Consider the following 22,504-nt stretch of genomic DNA (forward strand, 5'->3'; position numbering starts at 1 on the left):
GGCTTCCATCTAAAAGTAAACTTGATTAGCGCAGCACAGAAGCAACCTTTGTCATAGCCTTTTGTCCTCTCACACTGAATTTGTTTCAGATGTTGAAACCTTGTCTGGGCTGTGCTACAGAGAATTTAAAAGTATGCTTTTTTTGTGTAGTATGCGTCAGACCAAAATGTTAACGGGGAAACAGTCCTCCTCCTGAGGCCACTTAGCAGCAGCTCTAATTAGCCCAAGATCCACTTTGGGAAAGGCGATTCTCCCAGTAGGAATTGTGACCCAGAATTCTAACTAAGCCTCTTTCCTTATGAAAGTTTTGCCTCCATCACCAAACTTAGAGGTTTGGGATTTAGATTTTGTTAAAGTCTCTCTTGCTGTCAATATTTCCAATGGCTACTCAGTGACTTTTCTAAAGTGTAATTATTATATCCCGTCTGTGTTTAGGGCCCTATTAATTAATTTCGTCTACTTTTATTTGGTCATCTTAACACTTTATAAGTTGTCCTTAAAATATGATTAAAAAAATTATCACTTCTAAACATGGTACTAGTGTGAGGTTTGTATTTTGTTCATTTTCATTTCCTTTCTCTTGTTTTTAACTTTAAAGAGATTATTTCCCGGGCTGGGGATATAGCCTAGTGGCAAGAGTGCCTGCCTCGGATACACGAGGCCCTAGGTTCGATTCCCCAGCACCACATATACAGAAAATGGCCAGAAGCGGCGCTGTGGCTTAAGTGGCAGAGTGCTAGCCTTGAGCGGGAAGAAGCCAGGGACAGTGCTCAGGCCCTGAGTCCAAGGCCCAGGACTGGCAAAAAAAAAAAGAGATTATTTCCCTAGGAAAATTTTGAATTAGATGTTAGCTTACAGAGCATTAGAAATATTGGCTTCTTTATATAAGTTCACCTGTAAAAACTTTAAATATTATTTTTCTTCATGTGATTACAGTTAACATAAAAGACTTTTTTTTTTTTAAGCAGTATTAGGGGCTGGGAATATGGCCTAGTGGTAAGAGTGTTTGCCTCGTATACATGAGGCCCTGGGTTCGATTCCTAAGCACCACATATACAGAAAATGGCCAGAAGTGGCGCTGTGGCTCAAGTGGCAGAGTGCTAGCCTTGAACAAAAAAGAAGCCAGGGACAGTGCTCAGGCCCTGAGTTCACGGCCTAGGACTGGCAAAAAAAAGCAGTATTAATGGATATATAGTTATTTTCAGCAGACATTAAGGTGTCTCGTTGTATCCCTGAAACTTTCTGGTTGCTTCTGGTTTTTTATTTGTGTGAATGTGTGTGCTCAGGACCTTGACCCTTGCTTGGCTTTCTTGCTCATACTTGCTCTACTGTTTGAGCCATGCCTCCAAACAATCTGCTATTTTGGTACTTAGAAATGGAATATTGTAGACTTCTCTGCCCAGGCTGACTTTGAATTGGCAGTCCTCCAGATCTCAGCCTTCTGAGTAGCTAAGATTGGTACTCAGCTTGGTTTTATTTTAGGGGGACAGTTTTACTACATAGCCCCAGCTGGCCTTGGTATTTCAAGATCCTCTTGCCTTAACCTTCCAAGTACTGAGATTATAAATATGTGCCATTATGCCTGGCTATATTCCTAAAACTTTTGTTGTTCTTATTACCAGTCCTGGGGCTTGTGCTCTGGGTCTGGGCACTATCCCTGAGCTTCTTTTTGCTTAAGGCTAATGTTCTACCACTTGAGCCACAATGCCACTTCCAGCCTTTTCTGTTTATATAGTACTGAAGAATGGAACCCAGGGCTTCATGCATGCCAGGCAAGCACCCTACCACTAAGTCACATTCTCAGCCCCTCCTGAAATTTTTACAATGCTCTTTACCTATATGTATAAATTCATTATTATAACTCTAAAGGAGTCATTTCTTTTTCCTTCTATGCAAGAATGATATCACTAAAGTTTTCAACATGTACATATACACACATACACACACATATGTAAGTTAGCAAAAGTAATTGAGGTACTTGGATCATGTTCTGATTTTTTTTTTTTTTTTGGTTGGTTGGTCATGGGCTTTAACTCGAGGCCTGGGTGCTGTCCCTTAGCTGTCAAGGTTAAACCACAGTGCCCACTTTCAATTTAGAGTCTAACTAACTTTCCTGCCAGGGCTGGCTTTGAACCATCGTCCTCCGATCTTAGCCTTCTAATTAGCTAGGATTACAGGTGTGAGCCACCAGCACCTATCTTTTATTTTCTTTATAAGTAAATATTACCAAAATATTTTTTTCCTCAAAGAAAGTGACAGACTCACTTAAACCTTAATTTTATTTAGAAACCACCATTAAAGTCCTAAGTTGCTTGCTTTTATTCTAGGTGATGCAAAAGCCTTCTGGATGGAGCTAGAAGATGATGGAAAAGTGGATTTCATATTTGAAAAAGTACAAAATGTGCTACACTCATTAAAACAGAAGATCAAAGATAGATCAGCTACAAATAAAGGTATAACAGATAATTTATTCTAAATATTATCCATTGACATATAGGTAATTCTCCTTCTGATGTTTTTGTGCCAGTCCTGGTGCTCGATCTCAGGACCTGGACACTGTCTCTGAGCATTATTGCGCAAGCCTAATGCTCTACGACCTGAGCCACACAGCCTCACTTCTGGCTTTTTTTGTGCTTAATTGGAGATAAGAGTCTCTCAGACTTTTCCTACCTGGGCTGACTTCGAACTTTGATCCTCAGCTCTCAGCCTCCTAAGTAACTAGGATTACAGGTGTGAGCTACTGGTACCTGGTTTAATGTTTGTTTTAAAAGGCAAATAATTGGGCTGGGAATATGGCCTAGTGGTAAGAGTGCTTGCCCCATATACATGAAGCCCTGGGTTCCTCAGCACCACATATATAGAAAACAGCCAGAAGTGGTGCTGTGGCTCAAGTGGCAGAGTACTAGCCTTGAGCAAAAAAGAAGCCAGAGACATTGCTCAGGCCCTGAGTTTAAGGCCCAGGACTGGCTAAATAAATAAATAAACTGGAATTAAAAAATAAATAAATAAAAGGCAAATGATTTCTTTGTTTTCTGTGAACCTAACATTGACTCTGTGTTTTTTTTTTTTAATTTTTTTCCTAAAATTTCAGTTTACCATGCACATCTTGTAAACATGGATAAATCTGATTGTGAATAATAGCTTCTGAATTTACTTCTTTTTACTTCAGGCTACTCCCCCAATTAGCTCAGAACCCTGTGTTCAAGTACTCTTGACTATTTCACCCTCTGAATGAATACTTGGGATCAGGTTTTTTTTTTTCTTGTTTCATCTTTTTTCTTTTACATTTTTTATTATGTTTAAGCAGTTGTATAAAGTGGCTTCCATCACATGCCAGTTTGTGAGTACAATGCACTTTGATCAATATCGTTCATCATTCTCCATCTCTCCAACCTCCACACATTCCCTCAGTATCTTCTTACTATATAACATTTGGCATATATTGGAAAATACAGCAAAGAAAAGTATCCATTATCCCACTATTCAGACAGTTATTCTTAAGTATATAAAAGTATAGAGGCTGCATAGTTAGCTCTGTTGCAGAATTCAAACCTAAAATATAATGACCATATGTAATGAAGCATACCAAAATGAACTCCCAAGAATTGGAAACAAGAGGTTTATATTATGTCCTGTACGTAATTATTTCCTTTTTTTTTCTCTGTTTTAGTTTTCTGTGCCCTTTGTTTTGTATATAAGTTTATGTGGTCCACGAAAGCAGCAGGGAATCTCAGAAACAACAGGATAAAGGATAACAATGATACTCACTAGATACTATGTTGGAAATGAACTCTGCAACTTGGGTGGGGGGGGAGTGGCATGGGGGAAGCAGGAGAAATGTGAGGAAGGGGATAACAGTGTTTAAAAGAAATTTACTTACTGCCTTAGTTATGTAACTATAACCTCCTGTTCAGCATCCTTACAATAAATTTTTTAAAACCCTCTTCCTGTGGCTGAGCTCCATAACCCCACCCCCACCTCCCAGCTCAACATACCCTCATATGACCATGTTTTGCCTGCTTTAAACAGAATATTAGTTTTGTGAAAGCAAAACTAGTGTTCTGTGTGCATAGTTGATTCAAGGTTTTCATCCAAGGTTTTGGATTTTTTTTTTCTTTTGCCTTTAACCTTTGGTTGTAGAGCATATGTCTTTAATGCATGAGGAAGCAAAAATTTTCCCCAAATTATTGTTCGTGACATTTCTGTTTTTATTACAGTAATGATTATATATGTTTATTATGTGCGTAGAAAAATGCTGTTTTCATTTTAATGTTCTTTCCAAATCCTTTAGGAGTCAGATATATGTAGATTTGAATCCAGTTCTGGTCCTTTTAGCTAGAAGTAAATTAACCTCTGAGCCTCAGTTTCTTGGTCCCTAATGCAGATCGTCATTTAAACTTCTCAGAGGAGGTTGAAGATTAAATGAGATGAGATGTGTAAATTGTAAATTGGTAGCTTGAATAAACCTGATAGTGATTGCTTTCATTTTATTCTCTTTATTTTCTTATCAGAGTATATCCAAGCAATGATTCTAGTGAATGAAGCAACTATAAGTAACAATTCAACATTGGTAAAGGGTACGTACATTTTTTATGCCAATTCTAGAGTGTTATATGGCATTTTCTTGCCATGGAGTAGGCCAGCCTAGTTACTCCGGTTAAATATAATTTGAAATGAAATGAAAAATCCACATTACTAAGTTCTATAGGCCTCAGTTTCTTTTAAATGAAAAATCCTGTCTATATAAGGGTAGGAAATGCACTTCCCACTAGGCATCCTAGGGGAAGACTGAACAAATGTATGTATTCTTCAAAAAGTCTGTAGTTAGAAGTCACAAGATTCTAAGCCATTTTAACCTGCTTTCTGGGAAGAAAAATATTAGAAAGGAATATTCTAGTATAGATAGATGGTAGTTGAAATTTAAGCAAATTCAGCTTAGAAAGATTAGCAATAACAAGAAAAGAAAAACCTGTTTCTTTTTTGCAACACCTGACAAAGAAAAAAATGGTTTTTCGATATAGCAAGTAATTCTCCGATTATCTGTGAATACTAGTGGGCTGTAGCTTTGACCCTAACCACTCAGTGTGTGTGGACCACACAGGGGATTAGTCTCACAAGATTTGTCCCTACGTTAGATGGCAATTGCAAGCCCTGGGCCTCTGGTACTTCTGAGTCACCTGGGTTCCCACAACATTCTCTGCAGGTTAAGAACAGCTCACAGAATTCAAGAAAATGCTTTCCTACCCTTACTATTGTATTAGAAAGGATACAGATAGGCAGATGAAGAGATACAGAAGAGCACATCTACGGAGATTGGAGAATGTACCCAAACTCCTAACAGATGCTTTCACTAACCTGAAAACTTTCTGAACCCCATTATTTAAGAATTTTTTCATAGAGATGAATGATTAAATCATTGTCTTGGTGATAACTCAATCTCTTGCCCCTTTACATTCCCTGGAAATGGTACGGAGGTAGTAAGGGGCTGAAAGTTCCAATCCAGTAATTGTATGTTGGTTTTTTCTGATAACTGGCCACTATCCTGAAGCCCTCTATAGATCCCACTCACTGGTTGTCTCTCATACCAAAATCACTCTTACTATAGAGATTCCAAGACTTAGAAGCCCCATGTCAGTGACGAGGAACTAAATTCATACTATGACAGCAAATGTTCCTTTCACCTCATCTCAGGAAATTACAAGGATTTGGGGAACACTGTCAGGAACAAGGCAGACCAAATACATATTTCTTGTTATATGTACCAAGACTAGAAGAACTAAAAGTTGACAATATTTAGTCAGTAGCACTATGAATCTTAGCCTATAACGGCTTGCTAAAGTATTGAATAAGTATATGCTACCAGATTTTAATTAATGCTGTTGGATATTGTCAACAAATTTTACTAGTTTTTGTGTTACTCAAGTTGAAACCTTAAAGCTTTTAAATCTGAGTTTATAGTCTTAAATCACCAGTCTGTTTAGGAAGACAAAAATGTTTCATTTTCCATTGGTAATCTCAATTTCAATAGCTTAAAATAGTTTTTAAAATATAGGTAATTGAAGAAAATATCCTCCCCTCAATAACATTGGGAGTTTTCCCTATCTCAGTGGTGGGATTGCAATTGTGAATGACGTTGATAAAGTTAGATTAATAGAAGAAAAGGCATACAGGTTTATTGACTTCTTTTGTTGTTTTTGTTGTTAATGTTGGTTGTGGGCCTTGAACTCAGGGCCAGGGCACTGTCCCTGAGCTCTTTTGCTGAAGACTAGCTAGCACTCTACCACTTTGAGCCACAGCTCCACTTCTGGTTTTTGAATGGTTAATTAGAGATAAAGAGTCTCATGGGGACATTTTTGCCAGTGCTGCCTTCGGACTGTGATCCTCAGATCTCATTCTCCTACGTAGGATTTCAGACATGAGCCACCAGTGCCTGACTGGGTTATTAACTTTTAATTTTTATATTCATAGGAATATTGCAGAAAATATTCAAAGTAGCAATGAGATTTGAGAGTTTAAAATACCATCTTAATAGGGGATAGGTAGGGATCCCTTCAGAAGATGAGGCCAAGAAACACTAGTGGAAGGGCAAATGACTTTTGAAAGGCCCTGAGGGGAGCAGACAGGAGGTATACAGTTTGTGATAATGTCTGTGTGGGAATGAGACCAGCTTTCCCTCCTCACCAGTGATGACTCACTCCTGCCTGGTTGAACTTCATGGAAGAGTTTATAACAATTGGTTTGATTGGGTTGGTTTGGGAAGATCTGTTTGTAGACAATTACAAGGAATTCAGAGAAAGCTTCTTCCTGCAAATACCTTCAGCTCAAACATCTAACAACCCCTTAAAGGATTACATTAATTTTAGCAAAGTCGGGTTTTTAAAATTCAGGAGGTGGTAACAAGGAATTAATTTTAAGCAACTTTATTATTTTTTTTAACTTTCTGAAATAGCTACGTTTCCACTAAAACAACTCATTTTCCACTAAAAGTAAGTTGAGGTTTCTTAGTTGGCTTTTTTTTTTGAAGTGGCCAAAAGTAATCACTTGACAGTTGAATAGCTTAGAGTGAATTTACCAAAATAAAAATGTATATTTCTGCCAACAGTAGAAAAATATTTTGAATAATTAAGGGAGAGTTAGGTAATTGACAGTTTCAGCAGTAAAGTTTCCTGCTTCCATTATCTTCAAATGAATATTTCGAGTGAGAGAAACTAAAGGACTTGATGTAGAGGTCAAAACAAGCCTTTCCGGGATCCAGCCTAGACTCTCCATACACTGGTCAATCCACTCATTACTTCTAATTTTGCTTGCTTAAACTGTAAACTAAGGAGTTTGAGGCCAGCCTGAGCAACATAGTGAGAAAAAAGAGAAGAAAGAATGAGAGTAAAAAAGAGGAAACAAGAGAAGACAAATAGAGGTAGCCAAATACCTTAAACCCCTTCCTAAAATAGAGTTATGGAATAATGAGAAAACAAAACATATATAAACTAAACTTTGCAATTTTGTGATCTTATATTATTCTTGGAAAGCTATGTTCTTTTTCTGTAAAATATAGTCAGAACTAGATGTTCACCTTAAAATTTAGATTAAATCCAGACCAGACTAGAATTTCTCTAGAAGCAGTCTTTTTTTTCAGGTACTTCCGTGAATCTCTTTCTTTTTTATTACTATTTTTTAACGTATTCACCCTTAATGTTTTACTTTCATCTTGAAATCTTAACATGTTTGCACTTTGGGCAGAATTTCCAGCTAATATAAGATGTTATGTGAATATTTTAATGAATGATTTCAACTTGCCATACTTGTTTGTCACATCTTTTTTTTCATGTAGATAATAAGCATATGATTCAGAATGAAAAGGAAAAGAAATCAAATGTATTTCCCTCTATAACATATGAGAACTCCTTTACAAAAGACAGGATACTTCAGTAAGTATATAAATGACATATATTAATGTTGTTGCTCCTAAGAGAGATCTATTAAGATCATTCAGTCGTTCAAATCATTGGTGGTGTTAGGAGATACACACACGTAAAGCTAGTGATTTTATGTAGAATACAGGTGCCTGGCTCCTTTAATAGGTTATTTATTACTCTCTCAGTAATCCAATCTTTCTATACAATGTAACTTTGGATGTTTGTTCATTTTATTAATACAGTGAATCCTATCAAGTATATTTTTAATTTTCTTTTAAAACTTGCTAGGTTATTTGTAGCATTAAAAATTCTTCTCTTTTTTTTTTTTTTTTTTTTTTTTTTTTGCCAGTCCTGGGCTTGGACTCAGGGCCTGAGCACTGTCTCTGGCATTTTTTTTTTTTTTCTCAAGGCTAGTCTCTACCACTTGAGCCACAGCGCCACTTCTGCCCGTTTTTCTATATATGTGGTGCTGGGGAATTGAACCTAGGGCTTCATGTATACAAGGCAAGCACTCTTGCCACTAGGCCATATTCCCAGCCCTAAAAATACTTTCAATGTCAGCTCAGTATGTTTAATGTGTATAGCAGCTCTACAGTAGTATTAAAAATTTTATGAGAATAGCCAGGTACTGGTGGCTCATGTCTGTATGTCAGTAATCCTAGTTGCTCAGGAGTCTTAAGATCTGAGGATCATGGTTTGCAGCCAGCTGGACAGAAAAGTCCATGAGACTCTTATCTCCAAATAACCAACAAAAAGCCCGAAGTGGAGATATGGCTCAAGCAAGGTAGTGCATTGGGCTTGGATGAAAAGGCCAAGTGAGAATGAGACCCTGAGTATAAGTACCCCAGTATTAGTACCAAAAAAAGCTTGTGAGAATAGCTCAATTTTTCTGATCTTTTCCTTTCTCCTTTTACTTCTGATTTCAGTTAACTTTGATTATATTCCTCTACATAAAGAATTGTACAAAAGCAAAATCTGATACTTTGTCTTTTTATTTTTAGTAGGTAATGTCTGTACCAAACATTCAAGTACTAATTAACGGAATTCCTGAAAGTACTTTTTGCTAGGGCAAAGACTGTTCTCTGCAAAAATCAAAACCATTTTTTTGCTGCATAGTACATTTTTTTGCTAGGGATGTATTCAGTGGTAAAGCAGTTGCCAACAATGAGCAAGACCATGGGTTTGGTCCCCTGCACCAAAGAAACTGTCATTGACCTCACAGTTAGGTATCAGTCCTTCCAGGGAGACTGGGAGACAGGCCTCATCATTCCGGATAAATACATTGTTTCCTTTCTTTTTTTTCTTTTTTTGAGTCAGGGACTCTATATAGCCCAGAATGACCTCAAACTCAAGACCTCCTTGTCTCTGTCTTCTCAATGCTGGAATTACAGCTGTTTTCCAATATACTCAGCTCCGTTTGGTTTTTTTCATGGGCATGACTTTCAGGTCTTTGAGAAAGGCATTCCTAAGTTGCAGGGGAAACATTTTTTTGTGTATGCTGGTATTGAGCCTTGTGCTCTTGCATAGATTTTTTATTTTCTTACTCAAGGCTAGTGTCCTACTACTTGAGCCACACTTCCAGTTCTAATACACAGGTATCTAGAGGGAAGAGAAGCTTCACAGTGCTAAGTCCTTTTTAGTAAACTCTGTAAGAAAAGGCAAAGGAGATCAACAATGAGTTGGCTTACTATCAGGAGCTGACCAGAACAATCAGGAAATTCTCCACTGTTAAACTTTCTTAGTTTTCTCTTTTCTTTTGTAAGGGAGGGGAGTGGTGGAGATCCTATCCAGGATCTTATACAGTAGTATAGCAAGTGCTATACCACTGAGCTGTACCCCGTCCCCTCAAGAAAGCATTTAAAAGAAGGCATAGGTCATTCTAGGGATATGGCATTATGATGGCTAGAAACCATGCCAGAGTTTGATTATCTTGCAATCCAGAGGTTTGGACAGTCATGATGCCTAGTATTAGTATAGTATCTTTATGAAAAAAAAATAAACTCTTCTATGTATGTTTGAAAGTTTTATTAATAGGTTTTTAAATATGGGTTCTTAGTAATTTAAAGGAATGTGTCCTAAAATAATAATCAATAATTTGATTAAAGATATATGAGGATGTTCATTAAAGTAGTAGCATAGAGACAAATTGGGAATAGTAATTAAATGATTTATAAATAAATTACAGTGTGCATATTAGAGTGTATGAACTCCAGAAGCATCAAGACCTACTTGATACTGATTAGACAGATCCACAGCGAAAAATGTAGCAATATTAACAAAATTACTAGACCACTTACCCTGTGGGTCACTAAGAGAAATATATTATATGGAGTTACTTTTACATGTGTGAAATTGTTATTTGTTAGATTATTGGTTATGTAATGATTTGCAATTATAAATAATTGGGAATACTATTGGTCTAGTTGAGTTGTGGAACCCAAGATTGGTGATGTGCTTTTGCCTTTTCTTAGATTTAAAGCCAAGATTTTGCTGTATTCTCCAGGTTGTCCTCAAACTCTCAATCCCCTTGCCTCAATTCCCCATGGTAAAATAACAGGCGAGTTTCCAAACCCAGTTTGCATATATCTATTTAGATCTAAATCGATTTTTGAAAAATGGCAGTAGTCTGGCTTGAACTCATGACCTTGTGCTTGCTTAAGCCCACTTTTTGCTGGTTATTTTTCTTTAATTATTTTTGTTTGAAAATACTAAAAACAGAGGTTACAGTTACATAATTCAAGCAAAGAATACATTTCCTTTTGGACATTGTCACCCTTTCCCTTGCTCTACCCCAGTTTTTCCTTCTCATCCCACCCACAAGTTGTATAGGTTATTTTCAAGGTACTGTCCAGTGAGTACCATTGGTGCATTTGTTTATTCTTTGTCCCTCCGTTCCCAGATGTTCCTTACATTCCCAGACACATAGGCAAATAAACATGACAAAAAGAAAACAAAAATAGCAAAAGGAAAAAAAACCTCATTTCCGTTTCCTGGAATTCATTTCAGTAAATACTATTTTGTATGATCAGATAGACATAGGCATTGTGCCTCTCTGTTCCTCTTCTAAGAGTTTCCTCCTTTGGTCTCCCTGTGTGTGAGTGCCTAGAGACCTTTGTAATTTATTATGTTCTGTTATTTCAAATGTAGCTTCCACATATGAGTGAATTCATGTACCGTTTTGTCTTTCTGAGCTTGTCTTATCTCAACTAATGCAATTTCTTCCATCCATTTCCCTACAGATGACATAATATTCTTTTAATAGCTGTATAAAATCCCATTATGTATAGGTACTGCCTTTGGGTTTTTTTATCCACTCATCTATTGTAGGGCATCTGGGCTCTTTCCACAACTTGGCTTTTGTGCATAGTGCAGTAATGAACATGGATGTGCATGTGTCTTTGTGGTATCCTGGCTTGTGATGTTCAGGGTAGATCCCCAAGAGTGGTACGGGTGGTTATTTTGTAAATGGAATTTAGTGAACTTTTCTGCCTGGGCTGGGCTCAGATCTCTAGATCTCAGCTTCTTGCGTAAGTACAATTACAGATATGAACTTGGCTGAAATTTAAAATTTAGTTAGTTGGTCACACTAGCCACATTTATAAAAGCACTACATAGCCACATAGGGCTAGTAACTCATTTGGACAGTACAGGTACAGGTCATTTCTGCCAACAGAAAATCCTACTAGTGCTGCATTATATAGTGAATGTTTAAAAAACAAGTCTGCAATACCTGTATTTTAATGTGTAGTAGACACAGAAAGTAAAACAAAAAACTTAGTTTCAAAGCACAAGGAACATTTTTTTTTAATTCATTACCTATTCCATTTTTTTCTCTGCTGAAATTTTCAGTCAATATGATTGCCAGGTAGATTGATTGTTTGTCATGAGGGAAAAAAGTTGGTATAATTGTTGGATACAAATAATGTAGATTCTTGGGCTGGGAATATGGCCTAGTGGCAAGAGTGTTTGCCTCTTTACATGAAGCCCTGGGTTCAATTCCTCAGCACCATATATATACAAAAAGGCCAGAAGTGGCGCTGTGGCTCAAGTGGCAGAGTGCTAGCCTTGAGCAAAAAGAAGCCAGGGAGAGTGCTTAGGCCCTGAGTTCAGTCCCCAGGACTGGCCAAAAAAAAAATTACAAATAATGTAGATTCTTGAGAAATTCATTTTTTAGCTTGGCTTTACTACTTTGCAGGCAAAAGCTTGAACTAACCTTCCCCCAAAAAGTACCTTCTTGAGCTCTTTATTGAGTGGAAACTCTTAATATAAAGTTTGCTATGTACTCTAAGGAACTTATTAGGAAGTTATAGCTATCATTATAGTAGAGTATCCTAAGAGTGTGTCTAATCTATAAATGGCTGCAGAACATCCAAACATACTTATTTCAAAATTTGGCTAATCTTTTTCTTTGAAAAGATCATAGTAACTAATGCCTACCTTATTATACAGTGTTTCTGAACATATAAACTGAAGTGGGCTGGGGATATGGCCTAGTGGCAAGAGTGCTTGCCTCGTATACATGAGGTCCTGGGTTCAATTCCCCATACACCACATATATGGAAGATGGCCAGAAGTGCCGCAGTGGCTCAAGTGGCAGAGTGCTAGAAAGAGAAGCCAGGGACAGTGCTCAGGCCCTGAGTCAAAGGCCCAGGACTGGCCAAAAAAAAAAAAAACTGAAGTCTAAATTTGAGATATTAATAAGCAAATTATCTCGGCAGATCTATAGAAAAGCAAGAAGTTTTCCTTGTGGAACATACAGTTGTAAACCATGGAGAAAAAGAAAAAGAATCATCTTTGAAATTACCTTACAAAAGTCATAACTGCTCTAGTGCTTGTCTGATCAAGATGCCAGCAACCTTCAAGGGAGAAAACCCTCTCCAGCTGCCAATTAAGTGTCACTTCCAAAGACAACATGCTAAGACAAACTCACATTCATCTGCACTCCACGTGAGTTACAAAACTCCTTGTGGAAAGAGTCTACGAAACATGGAGGACGTCTTTCATTACCTGCTTGAAACAGAGTGCAACTTTTTATTTACAGACAACTTTTCTTTCAATACTTACGTACAACTGACTCGGAATCACCCCCGGGAAGAAGTTGTTATTTCTGATGCAGATATTAGTAATGGTGTGGAATCAGTGCCTATTTCTTTCTGTAATGAAATTGACAGTAGAAAACTTCCGTTGTTTAAGTACAGAAAGACCGTGTGGCCACGAGCGTGTTATGTAAACAACTTTTCCAACATGTTTACTGATTCATGTGACTGTTCTGAGGGCTGCATAGACATGTGAGTAGAAAAAAATAGGACATTTCAAAAAAAATTGAATGTAGAGACAGTTACTTGTCAGAAAGTTCTGCTGTGTACTAATTTGTCGAAAAGATACTCACAAAGAATGGGTAAGTTGAGGTCCCTGGTGGAAGCCTAAAACCCTGTGCAGAATGGAACCCTATCTAAAAGTATGCTTTTCCAGTCTCCATGCAGCATTACCACATGGCACCAGAGTTAATGTGTTTTGCCATGTTGTGATCCTCTACTTCACTGCTCTTGGCTTGAGAGGCATTAGGAAATAAGATAAGAGTATTGAACACAAGTGTTACAGTGTCACAGCGTGTGATCTAACGGTGCAGGTGCCTCCTCAGTGACTAAGGGGTGGGTGGTACAGAGTAGACAAAGAAATGATCCACATCCCAGGGGGCCCAGAGTGGACATTGTGAGATTCCACCCCACTGCTCAGGGCAGCATATAATTCAAAACTTATGTATTATGGCTCCCTACAATTTTTCATTTAATTTTTTTTTCAAGCAGAGGAGAGTTTATTGGGGGGTGGAACCAACTGCTGGCCCGCACAAGATGGAGGTGGAGAGATTCAGAGGGAAAGGAAGAAGAGAAAGAGCTCATTTAATATATTTATACAAAATTTACCATCAGAAATTAAAGTCACTACTAAGGGATGTGTGGTATAGGAAATAATTTCTACCATTTCAGAGTATGAAATGAGAAATAGAAAGCTGCTGTTACCTGAGTTTGGCTCAATTCCACTTGGCCCTCTCATACAGAAGCCCAAAAATTAGAGCCAAAGCAATGGAGAAAATAGGCAACATGGCTCTGCATACAAGAGAAAATGCATTGGCATAAGGGTTGTAGAAAGGAGCCTGCCCCACAGTTTAGGCAGAAAAGAGCACATATGGGAGAGTGTAGCATGAACTAATGGAGGAGAGAGATTATATAGGGAAAGGCAAGAAAGGTATGACAGTAGCAGAAGAGAGAGTGACCTTAGCGCCCCCTCCCAGTGACCCACAGGTGTTCAGGGACTTCGAGGGAGTGTCACATGCAGCGTATATAGGGAGAAAACAAGAGGAAGGGGCCATTTTCCCAGGTGGACCTAACACACAGAAGGTACGATTTCAATCAAACATAGCTTACAAAAAATGTTGAGGATCAGACTAGAGGTATGGCTCAAATTGTACAGTGCCAGCTGAGAGCCATGGCAGATGAATGGAAGCTCCAGGTTCTGAGTTCAAGGCCTGATAGCAGCACAAAATAAAAACTGTCTAAAACCATGAAGGCAGTCAAAGCCTCAACAAATTGGAAGACTTCATAACTGAGTGATCAAGAGACATATATAGGGGCTGGGGATATAGCCTAGTGGCAAGAGTGCCTGCCTCGGATACACGAGGCCCTAGGTTCGATTCCCCAGCACCACATATACAGAAAACGGCCAGAAGCGGCGCTGTGGCTCAAGTGGCAGAGTGCTAGCCTTGAGCGGGAAGAAGCCAGGGACAGTGCTCAGGCCCTGAGTCCAAGGCTCAGGACTGGCCAAAAAAAAAAAAAAAAAAGAGAGAGACATATATAGAATGAAGTTAGTCATTAAAAAGAATCTTGGAAATAAGGAAAGAAAACATGGTCATTGGTTATAAAAATCTAAGTAGGTTAAGTGAACAGTAGGGCTGGTGTAACTGAAAACATTAGCAGATCTAAAGGTAAAACTTACCCAAACCTACTTGCTTGAGAGTTTTTCATAATTGAAGAATACCAGATTTCCTCAAATTGAAAAGGCCTACTCTGTAAATATATTACTGTTCAGCTTTTAAATTATGTAAAGACTAACCTCAAAAAAAGAAAATAGAGCTGGGCAGTGGTGGCTCATACCTGTAATCCTACCTACTCAGAAGACTGAGACCTGAAGATCACAGTTCAAAGTCAGCCTGGAGAGGAAAATCCATGAGACTCTTTATCCAAATAACCACCAGAAAAATGGTAGTAGTGCTGTAGCTCAAAGTGGTAGAATGCTAGTCTTGAGAAAAAAAACTCAGTGACAGTTCCCAGGCCCTGAGTTCAAGCACCACTAGTGAAAAAACAATCAGCAACACTTACCAAAATAAGACAAAACTGTCATAATAGTTTGTAATGCTACTGGAAAACAGCAGCCATGTGGTGTATGTATAAATAAATAGTACAGAAGATAGCACATGGGGTAAGACTGAAAAGTGACTTAGTTCAACAAAGGGGAGAGTAAGACCCAGAGATTTTAACCATCTTACTGATAGTCACATAACTAATCCATACCCGGAGTAGTAAGATTCCTTCTTTTCTTTAAGGTAGAGTCCCTGTCAAGTTAAATAATCGTCTACATAGTTAAGGGGGGAAAATACATAAATTCAGTTGTATGATTTAAGTGCCTTTCAACACTATGAAGAAAAAAAAGAATCTAGCATCAGTCTCTGTAATGTTACTGAATTTGAAAGAAAACTTAGGACATTTTCAAAGCTGTGTCTTTGATTGAACTAGCAGAACATTCACCAGTAAGCTGATGAGTAAGAAATGAAAGATACACATTTTGAAAAGCTAAAGAAAATGCATAGTTAAGTATTTATTTCACTTGTGATCAGAAACAAGCTATATACCTTTTATTGATGGTGCCTTTCAAAGAGACCTATTTAGTCAGGAAAGCAAGCTTCATAAGTTCTGTGAACCGAACATCTGTTCTAAATACAATTACAACAGTTATACCTGTATCTTTTAACTTGGTGCTTTTTTTATTCTGACTTCTTATCTACTGCTTGCCTTTTAGAACAAAATGTGCGTGTCTTCAACTGACCTCAAGGAATGCCAAAACTTGTCTCATTTCAAATGATAGAATAAGCACTGGATATAAATATAAAAGACTTCAGAGGCAAATACCTACTGGGTAAGAAACCTTGAGGATTTGGTGCAGGGTATTGGTATCTGTGAAGATGGGTATGTTTTTATTGTAGTCTGTAGTCTGTTTAGGTATGTTTAACTCTGTTTCTAATTCTGAAAATCTTTTTGTTTTCTTAGTGCTGGTCTTGGGGCTTACACTCAGCACCTGGGTGCTGTCCCTGAGCATTTTTGCTCATGGCTACCTCTCTACTACTTAAGCTCTATTTCTATAGCATTTTTGGTGCATCATTGGAGACAAGAGTCTCAGAGACTTTCCTTCCAGGCTGGTTTCGAACTGTGATCCTCAGATCTTAGCCTTCTGAGTAGCTAGGACTATAGCCTTGAACCACCAGCATCCAGCTAATACTGAAAGTCTTTTATGAAATTATAATACCTCCTATATATATCCTATATACATACATATCTATATAGATATACATATATGTATATATGTGTGTATACACATGCACATACACACAGACTCTGGCACTTGGCAAAATGGGGTCTTTTTTTTTTTTTTTTTTTTTTTGCCAGTCCTGGGGCTTGAACTCAAGACCTAGACACTGTCCCTGAACTTCTTTTGTTCAAGGCTAGCACTCTACCACTTGAACCACAGCATCACTTCTGGCTTTTTCTGTTTATGTGGTACTGAAGAATCAAACTCAGGGCTTCGCGCAAGTTTTGCAAGCACTGTGCCACTGAGCCAGATTCTGAGCCATCAAATAACATCTTTAGAAACAGGTTTTCCTCCTAGATATTCCCTTTAATCATTTTAGATATTTTAATAGAGGTGGTATTTACTATATATCAGGTAAGTAAAATATCTGTGTATCATATATTGACTTATGTTCACAAAATAACTCTGTGAGGTTCCATTTTAAAAATGGAAAAATGTGCTGGGTGCAGGTGGCTCACGCCCACAATCCTAGCGACTCAAGAAGCTAAAATCGGGCTGGGGATATAGCCTAGTGGCAAGAGTGCCTGCCTCGGATACACGAGGCCCTAGGTTCGATTCCCCAGTACCACATATACAGAAAAAACGGCCAGAAGCGGCGCTGTGGCTCAAGAGGCAGAGTGCTAGCCTTGAGCGGGAAGAAGCCAGGGACAGTGCTCAGGCCCTGAGTCCAAGGCCCAGGACTGGCCAAAAAAAAAAAAAAAAAGAAGCTAAAATCTGAGGAACACAGTTCAAAATCATCGTGGGCAGGAAAGTCCATGAGACTCATCTCCAATTAACCACCAGAAAACCAGAAATGGTGCTATGGCTCAAGTAGTAGAGCGCTAGCCTTGAGCTGAAGAAGTCAGACAGAGTTCAAGCCCCAAGACCAGCAAAAAAAAAAAAAAAGGGAAATCTAGCCCTAAGCACTTTCACACTTTGTTTTCATTCCTCAGTAATTAGCAATTTAGTAGCAATATAACCTTTTTATTTTGTGTGTGTGATAGTTTTTCTCTTTTGTATATTTTATTTCAGCATTTATGAATGCAACCTGTTATGCAAATGTAATCGACAAATATGCCAAAACCGAGTTGTCCAACATGGCCCTCAAGTGAGGCTGCAGGTATTCAAGACTGCAAAGAAGGGATGGGGAGTACGATGTCTTGATGACCTTGACAGAGGGACATTTATTTGCATTTATTCAGGTAAAGCAAAGGACTATTGTCTAAATATTTTCCAGAAGAGTCTGCTTTTTATTGGTGGTGGTGGTGGTTGTGGAGGCTTGAACTCAGAGCCTGGGCGCTATCCCTGAGCTTCTTTGTGCTCAAGGCTCATACTGCTCTACCAATTGAGCCACAGTACTACTTCGGGTTTTTGAGTGGTTAATTGGAGATAAGAGTTTCATGAGGACTTTTCTGTCCCACTGGCTTCAAACCATATCTCAACCTCCTCCTGAGTAGCGAGGATTACAGGCATGAATCACCAGCACCCAGCTTAGAATCTGCATTTCTGAGTATACATTTTCCTGGTAAAGACCATTGAGGTCTGAGGGCCAGGTAAGGAGAAAGAGCATCTAGGAGGAGAGGAGGAAGTGACTGGAACATGAGCATTAGGAGCACTAGAGGGATGAGATGCCATAGGAGGTACCAGATGTATCATTAAAGAAAGGCTTAGGGTTATTACATGAAGGCCTGTTATATGCAAGGCTAATCTGTCTCTGGCTGCATGTGTTTTAGGGTAAGAGAAGAAAGCTTAAATAAGAAAACTAACTGGGCACAGTGGCTACCTCTGTTCCAGTTAAAGAGGCAGAGATTGGAAGGATGGGAGTTCAAAGCAGAAAGTTAGTGAGACCCTAATCTTAACAAATAACCGATGTGTGATGGTTCATGTCCATAATCTCACCTATAAAGGAAGTAGCTTGCATAGGTAGAAGGATCATAGTTGGAGGTCAGCTCTGGACAACCTGTATTTCAAAGTCTTATATAAAGAGGAAAACAAAGCATAAAAACAAAAATGACAAACCCATATCAAAAAAAGAAAAACAAAGAAGGGATTAGGGTGTGGTTCAAGTAATTGTACTTGTCAAACAAGTGCTAGGCCCTGAGTTTAACCCCTCAGTACTGCCAAAACTAATCAACATGCTAAGATAGATTATCAGAGGTTCTTATTTAATGTTTAGCTCCATTGTTAGAATTCTTTAATGATGCAGACAGAGCCTTTAGGCAGTTTCCGGGATTCCATTTACTTGTTGTTCATGCTGTGGAGCTGAACATTCCCAGCAGTGTAAAGTAGTTATGCAGTTACCGATTATTTCAGGCCATGCCTTCCAAGCATGTCAGGCTAAACATCCCCATTGTTTGAATGTACCCTGAAGTAAAAGAGGTTGGGAAACACAGTTACAAAGGCAGGCCCTCCAAAGGACTTAAGTTGGACTGAGCTCACCTCTGCCCATCTGAAATTCCAGGTGCCCTCCAAGGGGGCAGAAAGTTCATAGATAGCAATTTGACTTGGTCTCAGTCGGATCTCTTCCATGCAGCACTTAATATACACACACTACAGTCTGCATAGACATTGTCTCTTGTTTCTCAAAATAATTCCTAGGTAGAAGCTACATATAAAGTATCAAATAATGTTCAAAAAGTACTATTGACTGTATCTCCACTGTTAGAAAATTCACCTAAGGTATCTCTCTGATCTAATAAGGATGAGTGAGAATATCCTGCTGCAAATTCTAACTTGGTAACTTATTTTGAGTCCCTTGACAGAAAATGCAAAACATTTACATGATTTTAATGTTGAATAGTACTTAATATGATCAGAACAATAGGTTCTTATTGTCTAAAACAATATATGTTTGAAGTAGTTTTGTTTTCGGTTTTGGTTTTGGGGTGTTTTTTGTTGTTGTTGTTTTTGGTTGTTTTTTTTTTTGCCAGTCCTGGGGCTTGAACTCGGGCTCTGTCTCTGAGCCTCTCTGTGCTCAAGGCTTGTGCTCTACCACTTGAGCCATAGCACCACTTTGTTTTTTCTGAGTAGTTTATTAGAGATAAGAGTTTCATGGGGACTGGGAATATGGCCTAGTGGCAGAGTGCTTGCCTCCTATACATGAAGCTCTAGGTTCGATTCCTCAGCACCACATATAGAAAACGGCCAGAAGTGGCGCTGTGGCTCAAGTGGCAGAGTGCTAGCCTTGAGCAAAAGGAAGCCAGGGACAGTGCTCAGGCCCTGAGTTCAGGGCCCAGGACTGGCAGAAAAAAAAGAGTTTCATGGGCTTTCCTGCTTGGACTGGCTTTGAACTGTGATCCTCAGATCTCCATCTCCTGGGTAGCTAGGATTATAGGCATGAGCCACTGATGCCCAGCTGATACTTTGGTTTTTGAGCTTATATCTGTATAATATTCCATAGTGTTTGTATGCATGTGTGTATATATGTCACATCTTGTTTGTTGTTGGGCAGCTCAGCTGATTCCTTCATTTGGCTATTGTGAACAGTGCTTGTAATAACCATATGTGAAAGTGTCTTTTTGGTATACTGATTTTATTTATGCTTCTTCAGATATATATCCAATAATGGTATGGCAGAGCCGTAGATAAGATTCTCTTTCAGTCTTTTGAGGAATTTCCATAGAGGCTATACTAGTTTACATTCGCACAAACAGTGTATTCCTTTTCCTTTCACTTCCTCATCATTATCAAATGCTCATATGTTTTATGGATGAAAGATAAATAGAACCTCATTGGCCCTTAATTTAAGTTTTTTATTTGTAGCCATTTTCTAGAATGAGTTAATGTGTTTACTTTTATTCTAGAAATAAGGTACATATAGTCATGGAGAAGAGCCTAGAAGTGAACCTTGCTGTTAATAATTATGTTATCTTCTGTCTTGTTCAAAGTAATATATTTTTCTTTTAGGAAGATTGCTAAGCCGAGATAACCCTGGGAAACCTAAGGCTACTGATGAAAGTGGGAATGAAGAGGATATTATAAAAAATACCTGTTCCAAAAAGAGGAAAATAGAAGCTTCAAGTTCAGATTGTGAGGTTGAACTTATCCCAGTAGGATTGGAAAAAGCTGCTATAAATGCTAAAACTGAGGAACATCTACCTCAGTTTAGTGATAATCCAAAAGAGCCCGAGCCTATTACGTAAGTAAGATTTCAGGATCAAAATTAATCTAAATAATTGCAGATCAAGGATGTTCCTTGTCCTTCCTCTCTTTCCTCCTCTCTCTTCCTCCCAGCCTACAGCTGTGCCCTCATACATAGTCCTGTATGTCTTTTGTTTCACAGTTGTAAACTTAACCTATTGAGAAATCTAAATCTAGACAACATACTTTCGTGAGTGTTCCATTCCTAAAGTTTGACTTCAGATAAATTTAATCAGATTTTTTTATGATTGTTGTAGCTTTTGCTTTTTTTTCTTTTGTATCAGAATTCTATTTGGATATCTTTCATAGGTTCTCTTCATTTGTTTAACATACTTCAAAACTGCTGACTTAAAAAATTGATTATGTTTTCTTCCTCTCCTGCGAAGCAATAGACGTAAATGTTCTTAGATTACTTTCTAACAATAATGGATATTTATGAAATAGTGGTATTGCCTATAGTTCAAAGTCTAATGTAAAGAGTTCTTAGTGATCTACAGAATAACTTTTTTTTCCCTTTTCAGGAAGATGAATTTTAACAATATTTCAAGAACGCACTCAGTTATTAGAAGTCCTAAATCCAAGACAGCCCTTTTTCAACGCAATGGGAAAAAGATGGTAAAAACTACAAAATGTAGCTGGGGAAGTTAGGCATGGTGACACATACCTGTAATTCCAGCACTCAGGAGGGTAAGGCAGGAGGATTTGAGTTTGAGGCCAGTCTTAGCTATATAGCAAACCTCTGTCTGAAAAAAAGAAAACAGGAGATGAGGGCTTTCTGAATATAACTGTTATTTCTTCCTGCATTACTTAATAATATGTAGAGCTTCTTTTGTTGCCTTGGAATGGATAGTCTGTTGAGGTCTTGGGACATGTCTTAGATCTTGTGGCAGTTGGCACATTTCCACCTTTGATAAATGAGGAGATAGTTGGTTATGACTGGTAGTTTGCTCCACTGAGACTGAACTATTGGGTTAAGAATTTGTTGAGGAAGCTCAATTGTTTATAATAGTATAATAGGAAAGGTGATATAAGAAAAAAATGGTCTTGTTGCAATTAATGCACACTAAAAAGAAAATAAATGACAGGAAGGTAAAACAGGCCCTGTTGGTGGGGAGAGTACCAGCAGGAAGAGGCAGAGCTAATAATAAGTGTGAATATGGTCAAACATGATTGAAGTATGAAAATAGTCATGCTTTTGCATGTATGAAAATAGAGCAGTGAAACCTGCTGGAATAGTTTTAAGAAGGTACTGGTGGCTCAAGTCTATAAGTATAGCTACTCAGGAGGCTGAGATCTGAGGATCTCCGTTCAAAACCAGCGGGGGTATCTGTGAGGCTCGTATCTCCACTATACTACTTGGGCAAAGCCAGTAGTGGTGCTTTGGCTAACCTTGCATAAGAAGCTCAAGAACAGCTCCCAGTCTCTTGAGTTCAAGCCCCAGGACCAGCAAACCCCTATCCCTACTCCCCCTCCAAAAGAAGGGCAGATTTGGATAAGGGAAAGTAATGGGGGTGAGGTTGATTGGGATGTGTTGCATATAATTGTGAAATGTCACAATAAAACAGCCTTTGTACAAAAAAAAGAGGATTAAATGAGATTTCATAGCAGAACAAAAATGAAAAATGATAGATTAATTTAGGTTAAGAAGGTTTGTGATATCGGAGAATAAGGAAGAGATACAACTTTATTAGAGAATTGTCTAAAAACATTATTTTACATGGTAGTCTCTGAAGTTACACCTGTCAGACTGAGCTGAGAAGTCTGGTCAGAGACTAAAACTTGAAAACCCAGAAACAGGGAAGACAACTGAGGCAGACATAATAGTAGCTTAC

The 22,504-nt window shown here is 38.3% G+C and overlaps 1 protein-coding gene across 2 annotated transcripts in view; it reads left to right on the plus strand.

Moving 5' to 3' along the window:
* Window positions 1-22,504, plus strand: part of Setdb2 (SET domain bifurcated histone lysine methyltransferase 2) — a 38,951-nt gene that overhangs the window by 7,025 nt on the left and 9,422 nt on the right. Inside the window, exons 3-10 of one of the 2 annotated variants that reach the window (XM_048341394.1) lie at window positions 2,328-2,453; window positions 4,512-4,577; window positions 7,829-7,925; window positions 12,632-13,201; window positions 15,987-16,103; window positions 17,565-17,734; window positions 20,439-20,670; window positions 21,194-21,287. In XM_048341394.1, the coding sequence (XP_048197351.1) occupies window positions 2,328-2,453; window positions 4,512-4,577; window positions 7,829-7,925; window positions 12,632-13,201; window positions 15,987-16,103; window positions 17,565-17,734; window positions 20,439-20,670; window positions 21,194-21,287 (1,472 nt within the window). The remainder of the gene's footprint in view (window positions 1-2,327; window positions 2,454-4,511; window positions 4,578-7,828; window positions 7,926-12,631; window positions 13,202-15,986; window positions 16,104-17,564; window positions 17,735-20,438; window positions 20,671-21,193; window positions 21,288-22,504) is intronic. The other variant, XM_048341395.1, reaches the window with a different exon arrangement.

The sequence above is a fragment of the Perognathus longimembris genome, chromosome 3 (assembly GCF_023159225.1).
Source record: "Perognathus longimembris pacificus isolate PPM17 chromosome 3, ASM2315922v1, whole genome shotgun sequence".
Classification (NCBI taxonomy): domain Eukaryota; kingdom Metazoa; phylum Chordata; class Mammalia; order Rodentia; family Heteromyidae; genus Perognathus; species Perognathus longimembris.